This window comes from Pipistrellus kuhlii, unplaced genomic scaffold (genome assembly GCF_014108245.1).
Source record: "Pipistrellus kuhlii isolate mPipKuh1 unplaced genomic scaffold, mPipKuh1.p scaffold_m20_p_8, whole genome shotgun sequence".
Classification (NCBI taxonomy): Eukaryota; Metazoa; Chordata; class Mammalia; order Chiroptera; family Vespertilionidae; genus Pipistrellus; species Pipistrellus kuhlii.
Genome location: NW_023425584.1, coordinates 18,217,338 through 18,231,677, shown reverse-complemented (window position 1 = coordinate 18,231,677; position 14,340 = coordinate 18,217,338). Strand labels below are relative to the sequence as shown.

The window sequence follows — 14,340 nt, the reverse complement described above, 5'->3', positions numbered from 1 at the left end:
TTTTTTGTGAGCTGCCTGTTCGAATCCTTTCCAATTTGTGAGGAATTCTGCAGTCTATGGTATTAAACTTATTTGTCAAGAATGGCAAGTACTTTTTTCTTTTTTTTAAATTTTTAAAACATTTAATTTATTGATTTTACAGAGAGGAAAAAACATTTGTAGAGAGAAACATTGATGAGAGTGAAATATCATTCAACTGCCTCCTGTGCGCCACCTACGGGGGATTGAGCCTACCACAACCAAGATACATGCCCTTGACCAGAATTGAACCTGGGACCCCTTAGTCTGCTGGCTGCTGCTCTATCCAGAGCCAAACTGGTTAGGGTGGCAAATACTCTTTTCTGTTCTACTGTCTCAAGACTTTGTTATTGTTGATTTTGTTTTGACAATTCGTGCTACTGTTTTTTGCTAAGGTCAAAGCTGTCTATTTTTTCCTTAGTGGCTTCTGAGTTTCATGCGTTACTTAGGACAAACTCTCTCACCCTAAAGACAATATTTTTCTCATTTATCAAAATATTCTTCTTATTTGACAAGTGATTTTCATACACAAAAATTTCCTTCTACTAACAAGTCCCAGTGAGTTAAAACTAACTTAAATCACTTTTATCACATTCAGTGAAGCACTATTTATCAGTGAACACAGTTAAATAAATGAACATTGTTACGGGGTACTCTTCAACCTACTATACTTTATTATTATTTTTTACTTTAACTTTTAAAAGATCATTTCCAAACTTTGGTACTTTGTAATTTGTAATGAATGATGAGTGACTCTCTACCCAACAATCCACCTATCACTGTGTTACTAATACAAACACACCCTGGATTCTGTCTATAGATTTGCCTTAAACTTCCTGGTGTATAATTCAAAATATAAAAAGGAACAGAACAAGATTATTTTGATGTAGTTTTTCTTTTTTAAGAAAAAAAAAATCCACACACCCAAAAACACCCATCCTAAAATACTCACACAGCAACCAGCTGGATTTTAAATTTGATAGATGTTGGATTAAATTCTGGCTTGCTCAAGTTATGTTCACATTTCTAAAAAAAAGTAAAAAATATATTTATCAGAGGAAAACAAGAACACACTCTGCTGATCCAGGGAGCTATTAAGTTTAGAAGTATAGCACTTACTAGAGTTTTGTTTTACTAGTATTTTTCTGCAAAACCACATTTTGAAATAGCGTGTGTTACAGATAACTTCTGGATACAGCAACCACACTATCAAAAATTATACTTTTGCAATGCAAACTACTGAAATAATAAAACATACTGAGTACTTACTTTATGTGCTAAACAATGTAGATTTTGTTGATTTTTTTTCTTTCTTGCTTTCTTTTATATTATTTTTTAGTCCTTTTTATTTCCTCTCTACTAGCCTAGAAAGTATACATTCTTGGTTTAAGTAGATTTAAACATCACATCAACTTATGAGATAGGGGTATTATTGTCCCCATTTCATAGATGATGAAAATGGGGGACAGGAAGAATACATAATCTGTGCAACTTCACAGAGCCAGTAAGAATTGGACTGGGATTTTTTTTTTTTTTTTTTTTTTTTTTTTTTTTTTTTTTTTTTTATGAACGAGGCAATTTATTAACCCAGCATTTGTTCTAATGCTTCTTGTTGGCAGCTGCCACCTGCCCTGCGATTCTGTCCAGATCTCTCTGTCCCTGAGGTGTCAATTTTCGGCCCCCATCCTGATCCTTCTCCACCATTTTCAGCCCCTCCAGGGCTTGGAGGACTCTGCGGGCCACGCTCTTAGAGCCTCTGCTGAAGTGGCTGGGCATGACACCGTTTCTCTGTCGTCCTCCATAGATCTTGGTCATGGAGCCAACCCCAGCGCCGCCCCGAAGGTACAGGTGCCGCGCTGTGGAAGCAGCTCGTGTGTAGAACCAATTCTCATCGTAGGGAGCAAGCTCTTTGTGCTTGGCCAGCTTCACAGTGTCCACCCATTCAGGGACTTTAAGCTTTCCGGACTTTTTGAGGAAGGCTGCTAGAGCTCTGACGAACTCCTGCTGGTTCACGTCTTTTACAGTAACTCCGGGCATCGTGCGGCCTCCGCGCTGCCAGCCAGGGGAAAGGTGGACTGGGATTTAAATGCCCATAGTATGATTCCAGATATCATACATTAAAATACAGTAACAATTATTTCCTTATATATTAAATGGGTACTACATGCACCTGGTTAAAAGTTGTTTTAACAATATAAAAAAGGTACACTAAAAAGATACCTATTACCTGTCCCCTTGTACCTCTCCCCTGAGCCAACCAGTTTCTCATGTTTTTTCACAGCCTATGCATATAAAAGTATACAAATACATCAACTTTCTTTTTCACAATAACATAAAAGGACCATTATTTTACCCTTTGATCCCCGCCCCCATCTGTCTTGGAATTCCATACCAGCACACACAGGGTGCCTCTGTATCCTTCTGTAACGATTCCTATTACTTCTTTAGTATACCCAAATTGATGTTTTTATGATTTTGCTTCTACAAATAATGCTGCTATAAATATTCTTATACATCAATCATTTTCCACATGTGTAAATGTTTATGTAGAATACTTTATTAAAAGTGGATCAATGGGTATGTGCATTTGTTATTTTGATAGACACTGCCAAACTGCTAACTTCTGCCAACCTGGTAATCTATGAAATGGTATCTCACTGTAGTTTCAATGTACAATTCTCTGATTACTGTCTAAGTCTGAGCATCTTTCCTAATTATTGGGTTTTGGGATTTCCTCTGCCATGATTTGTATGTTAGTATCTACTGGTTATTTTTTTAATATATTTTATTGATTTTTTACAGAGAGGAAGGAAGAGGGATAGAGAGCTAGAAACATCGACCAGCTACCTCCTGCACACCCCCTACCAGGGATGTGCCCGCAGCCAATGTACTTGCCCTTGACCAGAATCAAACCCGGAACCCTTGAGTCCGCAGGCCGACGCTCTATCCACTGAGCCAAACTGGTCCCGGCTCTACTGGTTATTTTTATCCTAAGATACCTTTTCCTTACTAATGTGCTAAAGTTCTTTACATATTCTGGATACTAATCCTTTAATTATATACCTTTCAAATTACTTTTCTCAGTCTATTTTTTTCATTTCATTATGGGTTTTCTCTAAAGAGAGGGTTATCAAAATGATAATCCCTCTTCCTCTCTCTCTTTCAAATCAATAAAATATATCCTCAGGTGAGGATAAAAATACTATTATTATACCTAAAAAATGAACAATTCTTTTAATAGCATAAAAAAATACAGACAGCAGGAACCAGTTTGGCTCAATGGATAGAGCATCGGCCTGCGGAATGAAAGGTCCCAGGTTCGATTCCAGTCAAGGGCATGTACCTGGGTTGCGGGCATATCCCCATTAGGGGGTGTACAAGAAACAGCTGATCGATAATTCTCTCTTATCAATGTTTCTAACTCTCTGTCCCTCTCTCTTCCTCTCTGTGAAAAATCAATAAAATATATATATATAAAAAAATACAGAGTTTAAATTTCCCCAAAAGTTTCATAAATTTTCTTTCCTCCTCATTCTTCTCCTTCCTTCTCTGGTTCCCTTCTTTTTTCTTTTGTTTAAATCAGGAATTAGATAAAGTCTACACAATGTGTTTGATATGCCGCGTAGGTCTCTTCCCATTTCGTGCTGTGTTATTTGATAACAGTAGCCACTACTGATATGTAGTTATTTAAGTGAATTTAAGATGAAAGATTCAGTTCCTCAGTTGCACTATCACATTTCAACTGCTGTAGCCACATGTGACTAGTGGCAGCCATGCTGGACTGTGAGAAACAGAACATTTTCATCATCAAAGGGAGTTCTGTTGGATAGGACTGACACAAAAGGTTTCATTTTTGTGGGGTTTTTTTCCTTTACAACTTATTTATTGAAGGAACTCTGTTGCTTCTTCTATAGATTCCCAGAGCCTGGATTTTTCTTCTTTCTTACTTTATTTTAAATTGATTATTTATTATCAGTCCTCTTTGTTTCCACTCTACTAAACTAATAGCTAAATATTCTTTCACTAATTTTTTAGGGGTTAGTACTATGAACTTAACCTTCTGATACCTCAGGTTCCACATCTGTAAAACACGGGTAACAATAGTACCTACACCTCACAGAGTTGTAAGGATTGAATTTATGTTGAAAGTATTTAAAATGTGCCTGGACACCTATACAGTCTTTATATTTACTATCTTCCAGAGATTTTTATATTGGCCAGACACCAATCACGTTGACTTTATTTTTGTTTTTCCCCAATACAAATGGCAACTCTACTTACCCGGCAGCGCAGGGACCGTTTGATCAGGAGGTGTTTGTGACGAGGATAGAGCTGAGAAGCACAGACTGGCTGGAAGTCAGGCTGTAAGAGGCGCTGCTGAAGGGTGGTTACTAGCATGAAAAGGCAGAAACCAGCCTCAGTTTAGTGACCTGCTCAATATCAGACTTATACAAAATAATTACATAAAACAATACTGCTTTTGTGAATAGTGTTCTTAAAAAAACTACCATTTAAAGTTCAAATGTTTATTTCTATTATATCTACTTTATTTTCTACGATTCATTTTACTTCTAACAACTATGTTATTAAAAATTTCAAATCACAAGGCATAAGAGTAACAGAAGTAGAATTAGTTGTAAAATATAAACCAAGTAGAATCATGTATAAAATTACCCTCTGTTAAATTGACTGGTCTTGTGTAATAGTCTTCAGGTAGAGGCTCCACTTCATCTACAGCTTGAGCTGGCTCAATCTTTATCTCTTTCTGGTCCTCTCCTTCTTTAAGGCTAAAAGAGGAAAGGTAGTAATTTCTCAAGGGTCCACCTGATTATCTTCAAATTCTATGATAACAAAATTGAAGTATTCCTCTATTATAGAATATTCTTTCTGTTTAGGTCTCTTCTAAGTATGAGAATCTTCTTCACCATTGGCAACTGTTATTTATTTAAAAATCACACTCCTTCAATATTCATTTTGATACCTGCTTTTTCTCCTCAAAGCCACTTAATGTCCAAACTTACGAAAGTCCAGCCAGGGTACTGATGGTTGCACCAGCTCGTGGTCGCTGAAGTCTGGTTCCAAGACCATATTTGTCCTAAACAGAGTTCAGAAATTCCTATTAGAAGTTCCACCTTTAAACATTCTATTTATCAAAAGAAAGAATTTTGGGTGGGACAGCATGAGAAGCTCAGGGAAATAAGCAAAAAACAAGCAAACAAAAACAAACTAAGTTGAAAGTGTCTTTTAAAGAGAGAAATTTGTAGCCCCCACATCAACTTATCCTATATAATAAAAGGTTAATATGCAAATCGACCAAACAGTGGAATGACCATTCACTATGATGTGCACTGACCACCAGGGGGCAGATGGTCAACGCAGGAGCTGCCCCCTGGTGGTCAGTGCGCTCCCACAGGGGGAGGGCCGCTCAGCCAAAAGCTAGGCTCATGGCTAGTGAATGCAGCAATGGTGGCAGGAGCCTCTCCTGCCTCTGCGGCAGTGCTCAGGATGTCCGACTAAAGGCTTAGGCCCCCTGGGGAGTGGGCCTAAGCCGTCAGTCAGACATCCCCTGAGGGCTCCTGGACTGCAAGAGAGCACAAGCCAGGCTGAGGGAACCCCTTTCTCCAGTGTGCACAAATTTCATGCACTGGGCCGCTAGTTTTTAAAATAGTTAAAGTACCAACATGGAGACTGAAAATACATTAACACAGTAAAACTGAACAAAATGTGATTTTTTAAAAATAATCTAAATATCTAAACTATGATTTAGACCCATGGTCGGCAAACTGCAGCTTGCAAGCCAGATGGGGCTCTTTGGCCCATTGAATGTGGCTCTTCCACAAAATACCATGGCCTGGGTGAGTCTATTTTGAAGAAGTGGTGTTAGAAGAAGTTTAAGTTTAAAAAATTTGGCTCTCAAAAGAAATTTCAATCGTTGTACTGTTGATATTTGGCTCTGTTGACTAATGAGTTTGCCGACCACTGATTTAGACCAGAGCTATATGGAATGTCTTCTTGGAACACCAGTGATCATCTACTAGCTTCTTCAGGGCTAGCAAGAATTATAAAAGAGAACTTACCACTACATGAATAGTATGTTGCTGTAGGCCCCAAAATAGCAGCAGGTTGCAACAGAGATAAAAAAAAAAAAAAAAAAAAATGCAGCATAAGAGAAGCAAACTCATACAGCAGGCAGGTTATATGGGAAAGTTGGAAGAATGATGCATTTAATTCAAATCCCTCTCCTAAATACACTAGTGCATATGCTGTTTATACCACTGGACTATGTAGAAAAACTCATTAAGATTCCATTAAGTCTTTGGCAAATGTAAATGCCTTGTGAGTTTTTTTATTTTTATTGATTAAAAAAAAATTTTTTTTTTAGACAGAGAGGAAGGGAGAAGGAGAGAGATAGAAACATTGATGAGAGAGAACATCATCAATTAGCTGTCTCCTGCACGGCCCCTACTAGAGACTGAGCCTGCAACTGTGGTACGTGCCCTTGACTGGAATTGAACCCGAGACCCTTTAGTTTGCAGACCAATGCTCTGTCTATTTAGTCAAACCAGCTAGGACTGCCTTGTGAGTTTTATTTTATTTATTTATTTATTTTTTAATATATTTTATTGATTTTGTACAGAGAGGAAGAGAGAGCGACAGAGAGCTAGAAACATCGATGAGAGAGAGTCATCGATCAGCCGCCTCCTGCACACCCCCCACCGGGGACATGCCCGCAACCAAGGCACATGCCCTTGACCGGAACCGAACCTGGGACCCTTCAGTCCCCAAGCCGACGCTCTATCCATTGAGCCAAACCAGTCTCGGCTGCCTTGTGAGTTTTAATGCTTTATTAAATTCTAGGTATTTTTATATAGATCTTACCAATTTGTAGGATTTTGATAGCTTAACTAATTCTCATGTAGAAGCAGTATGACAAATTATTTAACCTATACAGATCACATTTCCTCAACTGTAAAATGAGGATATGCCATCTATTCCACAAGATGATGATGATGATTTAATAAAATAATATGAGTAAAGTGCCTAGCACAGTGCTTGACACATCATTCATTGCCATTCAACAAATGGTATTTATTAAATGCCAACCTGCGTAGCTCCAAGCAAACACACAGAAAACAAATTGTTCTGTGACAGCAAATAAAACTTGGGAACAATAATAAAAGCTCCAAATCTTAATCTCTTCTTTCTGATGGGTAGCATGGAAACTAGTAAAGAATGACTTCCATAAATACTTCCTATCAAAAATTACACTTACGCCCTGACCGGTTTGGCTCAGTGGATAGAGCATCGGCCTGTGGACTCAAGGGTGCCAGGTTCGATTCCAATCGGAGGCATGTACCTTGGTTGTAGGCACATCCCCAGTGGGGGCTGTGCAGGAGGCAGCTGATTGATGTTTCTCTCTCATTGATGTTTCTAACTCTCCCTCTTCCTTCCTTTCTGTAAAAAATCAATAAAATATATATTTTAAAATATTACTATCTATTTAACCACACAAATACTCAGTGTTTTTTTATACTGGAGAAATATGGGAAGGTGCCCCCCAAATTATAACTAGAGCCAGAAAACCACCACTCCGAGGATATCAAAGGTGGGCTATGTGTAATATGAATAAAATCTACCACTTCTGAGTTTCTGTAATATCCCAAAGTTGTTACAGTTCTGTGGTGCCTACAGAATTAAACACTAGCCTCTTGGAGAATAATCAGAAGAGAAACACAAATGTCCTTAAAACTCAGAGAACTAATGATGTGGTAAAAGCATAACTGCTGGACTTAAACAAACACCTATACGTAATTTGAGGAACCTTTCTGTTACCCATCCTTCAGGAATCTAGGGACAATGGCCACTTTCTGAAAGAGTCACAGTCCTCACATCACAGAAGTCTTTTTTAAAAAATATATATTTTGCCGAAACCGGTTTGGCTCAATGGATAGAGTGTCGGCTTGGGGACTGAAGGGTCCCGGGTTTGATTCCGGTCAAGGGCATGTACCTTGGTTGTGGGCATATCCCCAGTGGGGGGTGTGCAGGAGGCAGCTGATCGATGATTCTCTCTCATTGATGTTTCTAGCTCTCTATCCCTCTCTCTTCCTCTCTGTACAAAATCAATTAAATATTTAAAAAAATAATAATAGGGGGGAGGAGGAAAATAAAAAAAAGAAAAAAAAATAATAATAAAAAAAAATATATATATATATTATTAATTTTTTACAGAGAGGAGGAGAGAGGGACAGAGAGCCAGAAACGTCAATGAGAGAGAAACATCGACCAGCTGCCTCTTGCACACCTCCTACCAGGGATGCACCTGCAACCAATGTACATGCCCTTGACCGGAATCGAACCTGGGACCTTTCAGTCCACAGACCGACCCTCTACCACTGAGCCAAACCAGTTTCAGCAACGTCACAGAAGTCTTGATCAATGGTGAGTTTGCAATTTTTTGTAATGGCATGCTCTATTTATGATTCCAAGAGTGAGTTTCTGAGGATGAGATGAGTGTAGAATAAAATAATCCTTTTTGTGCTAAGTGCTCACCGAAAAAGCCAAAGGCATATAGTTTCTACGTCGTGCCAGTTTCTTGCGATCTCGTTCAACCTTCTCTTTCTGAGCAAGCTGCTGGTAATATTCAATCAGTTTGTTCATCTGTAACAAATCAATGACTCAGTATTTTGGTTTCATGAAAAAGCTAACAGGAAACATACGAAATTAATCATTTACACTAGCTAGACACATAATAGAGAAAACAAATTATTAAGGCGGCAGGTTTGCTCTTTTCTTAATTTATCTTCAGTACATGATCTATTTCGGAATTGAGATAGAACCCTCAAGGTGAACAACGGGAAGAAATGGGCAATGAAAAGGCTTGGTAATTGCATGTTCTCTCTTCACTATTCTTTTACTTCATTACTGATTTCTCTCACAAATGCTCCTATTTTTTCTGCATGCCCACAGGACCATCTATTTCTAAGAATGTGACATTCCATACTCTATTTTCTCCTCCACTGCATCCCATATTTTCATTTTTAAAATGTATTTTAATAATAAAAACAATGTTATGTTAATTGGAAAAAATTTAAACAATGTATAAAAAAAAATACGTGAAACTTCTCTTTTATCTCTTATGCCCAAATCTATACTGCCCTCACCAGAGGTATCCATTATTAGAGTTTAGATAGCTTTCTTACACATTTACAGGCACAGGTAAGACATTGAAAAAAACTCGTGTATAGATGTACAGCTTTTATACGTATAAAATAAATACAGGTCTTTTTATTTTTCATGTTAGAAAAAAAGTTATAACATTTTTTCCATTGAAAGTATCATAAACTTCCCATCCAGTACAAATATATCTGCCTCATTCTTTTTAAAAGCTGCATCTTAATTACACAGGACAGATGTATTTAACATCTGTATTAGGTATTTATTATGTATTAGGTATTTAACCATTTCCTATGATAGGACCTAACGGTCTCCTGGTACTCACACTTGTCCTCTCACTTCAGTAGCAATTATGTTTTAGAAACACTAACCTGATCCTGGCAAGTCTTAGCTTAAAACCTTCAAAGACTTTTCAGACTCCTTACCTCGGTCTACACAGTCTGACAGCAAGTACTCCTCTCCAGTCGCTCGATGCTCACCTTGTCTACAACCTGCTTTGCTTCGTCCACTTGTAAACTCCTTGCATATGCTGTTCCCCTGCTTTCAATTCTTTCCCTTCTGTGCCTGCTGTCCTCAAATCTTAGAAACATCCTCAGATATAGATCTAACTAGATGAAATTCCCCCTAAATGTCCACATAACACAATTTCTCTTCATATTACTTAGTTTTTCCTGTACCTGAGGATTATTTGATTGATTTTATTTTCCCATTAGACTTAAGCTCTATGAAGGTAAAAACCATGTATTCTTATTGTTCAGGACAGTCCCTGACATATAGTAAGTGCTCAATAAATGTATGATGAATGAATATATATTTTTGTGCATAAGTGTAAATACTTCTATAGGTCAGAGTTCAGAAAGCAGATACTGCTGAGAGCTCAAGAAATTTGTACTAATTTAAACTTACAACAGTATATGTAAAAAGGTCCAATTCCCCACACGATCATCCAGGATATTTTTAGTATTTCTAATTTCTGCTAATGTCATAAGTGAATAATTATAACTTGTGATTAAACTGCAGTTTGTACATACTTCATTTCAATAGTATTTCATTATCTTTTTCACATTCTAGTTCCAGGGGCAAAAAAATCAGCTCTAATGTATACGATAGAGATCAATCCTGCATGAACTGTTAAAGGATGCTCCAGTCATGATTCTATAAGCAAACACTACTGAGTCAAAGGGCATCTTCTAAATTTGTGGTGTTTCCAGGAACTGAGATGTCTATATGCTGATGATACTTCCAAGAGCATTTGAGAAAAAATGGAAATTCAACTTAGTTGGTGGGCTATGTGAAATACAAAAGCATATTGTTTCCTTTGCAATTCGCACTCACGTACAGAAAGAACTAAAACTATACTTAAAACGTTCTATTGTATTAACTTAATGGGGAAAAACTGCCCTTGTGAGTTAATGTCTTACAACGAGAAGCACTTTCTATGTGTAATAGACACCAAAATACGTGTCGTGGGCTTCAAAGCACAGGCATATCCACTGATAAAATGGAAGATCCTGAATCTTTCTCTCCATCCTCCCTTATTTCATCCTCTCTCTAATGACCCTTTACTTACCCGTTGAGTGTGAGGATTTTCAGGTTCCTGCCAACCACCACTAGCTGCAAAATAAAGGAAGATTAAACAAGAATTTTATAATTTTATTTTCACAAAAATAGGTCATTTTGCAGGCTACAAAACTTAAAAAAAAAAATCACAGAAATTCCAAGAATGAGTCCTAGAAATGATATAGACCAGAATGCTCAGAATAAAATTTTTTCTTTAAATATAATAATGGTGATAATAACTACCAGCACAGCTAACATATGTATAGCCAGGCACATTGTATTCTCATAATAAGACAGTGAAGTGGGGACTCCTATTATTTTACAAATGAGGAAATTGAGGTTCAGAAAGTTATATAACTTGCCCAAGTCACAGAGATAAGATAGTAAGTGGTAAAGCGAAGAGTCAAAGCGTGACTCCAGAGACCCTGCTCTTACCTGCAACACTGCAATTTCTATTTTATGGCCCTGGTTTGGAAAATAAGTTCTTCTATAAGAAACAAACTGTACAAATCATAATAGAAAAGATTATTCCAGAAAGCTAAAAATAAAACCATAATGAATACTTTCAACAAATGGTGCTGCAACAACTAGATACCCATCTACAAAAAAATGAACCTTTATCTTACCTCACAACACATACACAACTGACTCTGAAATAGACAATAGACTTACATGTAAGAGCTAAAACTATAATCTTTCTAGAAGAAAACATCAGTGAAAATCTTAGTGACCTTGGGTTAGCCTAAGTTTCTTCACTAGGATACAAAAGGAACAAACTATAAAATAAATTGATAAATAGGACCTCATCAAAATTAGAAATTTGTGTTTTTCAAGATACTGGTAAGAAAATAAAAAGGTAGGCCACAGACTGAGAGAAAATATTTGCAAAACATATATTGAACAAAGGTCTTGTACCCAGAATACATAACTGTTACAACTCAATAAAAAGACAAAAATTCAACTGAAAAATAGGCAAAAGATTTGTACAATCACTTCACCAAAGAAAACATATGGATGGCAAAAAAGCACATTAAGACAATGCAAAGTAAAACCACAATGAGGTATCGCTACACACTCACTGGAATGGCTAAAATGAAAAAGACTGACAATATGAAAGGTTGATGAGGAACTGGAATTCTCCTTACATTGCTGGTGAGGATCCACATAGTATAGACACTCTGGAAAATAGTTTGGCAGTTTCTAGTCATTAAATGTACACTCACCCTACAATTCAGCAATTCCACTCCTTTTACATAAGAAATATGAAAACATATCCACACCAAGACTTGTAGGCAAAAGTTCATAGCAGCTTTATTTATAAGACAAAAACTAGAAAAAATCCAAATGTCCATCAACTAGAAATTGAATAAACAAACTGGTATAACCATACAACAGATATACTACACATAAATAAAAAGCAAAAATATGGGTGAATCTCAAAAGCATTATGCTAAATGAAAGAAGACACACACAAAGACTATGTACAAGACTTCAATTATATAAACCTCCAGATTAGGCAAAATTACAGTGAAAGAAAGCCTATCAGTGGGGCAGGAGCCAGGTCAGGACAAAAGAATGACAGCAAAGGAGCATGAGGAAACTTTTTTGGGTGATGGAATTTCTGTTACATGACTGTGGTGTGGCTATATGAGTATACACATTTGTCAAAAATCATAGAAGTCTACAATTAAAATTGGTGAGTTCATTGTACGTAAGTTATACGTCAATAAAGCTAATAAAAAAAGTGAAAAAAATGAACTACAATGAGATACCATTTTACAACCATCCTTTCGGAAAAACAATACTAAGACATGCCAAGGGCCCTGGACCGTGTTACTCAGCATTAGCGTGTCAGCCTGCATAACAAAGGGTCGTGGGTTTGATTCCCAGTCAAGGGCCCATACCTGGGTGATACCTGGCCCCAGTCAGAGCATGTGCAGGAGGCAACCAATTGATGTATCTCTCTCTCACATGGATGTTTCTGTTTCCCTCTTTCCCGCTATCTCTCTGTCTCTTGCGCGCGCTCGCTCTCGCGCGCTCTCTCTCTCTCTCTCTCCCTCCCTCCCTCTTTCCCCCACTATCTTTCTTCCTCCCTCCCCTCCACACTCTCTAAAAAAAAAAAAAAAAAAAAAAAAAAAATCAATGGCATCTTCAGATGAGGATTAAAAACACACACAACACAAATAAGAACTGTCAAGAATCTAGAACATGGGCTAATTTACTTTTATATATTACTTGGGGGAGGAAAAACTGGTAAACCATTTTAGAGAGCTAAAGATGTACATAACTTAAAACCAGCAGTTTTACTTTTAGTTATGCAGAGAAATCCTTACTCTTATTACTTAAGAAATACATACAGGAATTTTTCTAACAATACTGTGTCCAAAGGAAAAAACTGACAACATAAATGTCCATTAGGAGGAAACTGAGTAAGTGAACTGTGGTAATCCATGCATGAAATCAACTACTATTATAAAAATAACATCGATAGAGAGAAGTCGTAGCAGGATACATATAGATTTCCATTTGTTCCACACTGGTAAACATGATCGCTAGTGGCCATACATATGGAGAAGTATAAAGACAGGCCTGGATACCAAAACACACTGACTTCAGGATGGTGATGACTACCTCTCTCTAAGAGGCAGGGGGAGGCAACACAGCAGTTTAAACTGTTCGGGTTGTATTTATTTTGTTAAGCTGGGGGATAAATATGATATATGCACGTGTATTAATTGTATAAGTTAAAATAACTCTTTCCAAAACAAAGAGGACTCTTGCTGAAGGTGTCACTATGCCCCCTTGCAAGAAATGGCAGCAATAACAGCCTTTAGTACATTGCTCATAATTTAAAGGCTGCCTACTTAAGGCAATCACGACAAAGAATTATTTAAAAGAAATGTTTTAGAAGTAATATTTTTAAAAATCTAAATGTTCTACCCAATTGCTTCTTTAGAACTGGTAATTTATTCTAAACAGCAATTTGGGAGACATAACAATGTCATTATGAGTTTTTCTCTGCACATTACTGACACAATGGCTTACTTAGAAACCAAACAGTTCCAACTAAAGTGATTTCAGAGCTCTTCAGACACCAATGACAACATGGAAAAATGAAATTATCTCTACTCTTTTAAGAGCTCCAAGAACTCAATTATCACTGTCAAGATACCCTAGAAGAGAGATATTTCCAGAAGCAAGCACAGGTTTTAAATTTTGGGGGAAAAAAAAAAAAATCTCTAATCTTAATGGCTCACAATAAACATTCACTTACAGAGGAACAAATTGAGAAATCTACTTGGATTTATGTACTTTGTTTCTTTAGTTTGCTAAAAAGAAACAGAATACAAACACGGAAAAATACTTTAACTCAATAAGGCATATATTATACCATTTTGAGGTGGGAGTTTTTAACATTTAACACAAACAAATTCAAACAACTTGCTTGCTACACTGAAATTAAAACATATACTAGGTGTACCAGTTAATTATGCGGATTTTTTTTCAATAGATGGAGGTACATATATGTTGATATGTATGCTATTTTGTTGTATTGACAGCAAGCTTCTAAACTTCATATGTCAAATT

General features: G+C 36.9%; 2 protein-coding genes across 4 annotated transcripts in view; both read right to left on the bottom strand.

Moving 5' to 3' along the window:
* The window catches only part of DCTN4 (dynactin subunit 4), a 34,087-nt gene that overhangs the window by 10,626 nt on the left and 9,121 nt on the right, over nt 1-14,340 (bottom strand). For 2 of the 3 annotated variants that reach the window (XM_036424638.2, XM_045576764.1), the window contains exons 4-10: nt 10,763-10,806; nt 8,569-8,676; nt 6,096-6,116; nt 5,040-5,113; nt 4,693-4,805; nt 4,300-4,409; nt 971-1,044 (exon numbers count right to left, since the gene is read on the bottom strand). In XM_036424638.2, coding sequence (XP_036280531.1) covers nt 971-1,044; nt 4,300-4,409; nt 4,693-4,805; nt 5,040-5,113; nt 6,096-6,116; nt 8,569-8,676; nt 10,763-10,806 — 544 coding nt within the window. The remainder of the gene's footprint in view (nt 1-970; nt 1,045-4,299; nt 4,410-4,692; nt 4,806-5,039; nt 5,114-6,095; nt 6,117-8,568; nt 8,677-10,762; nt 10,807-14,340) is intronic. The other variant, XM_036424639.2, reaches the window with a different exon arrangement.
* On the bottom strand, nt 1,556-2,101 carry LOC118711507 (40S ribosomal protein S19). Its single transcript, XM_036424643.2, has one exon. It carries the CDS (start codon nt 2,053-2,055, stop codon nt 1,618-1,620), a length of 438 nt encoding a protein of 145 aa, XP_036280536.1. The 5' UTR covers nt 2,056-2,101; the 3' UTR covers nt 1,556-1,617.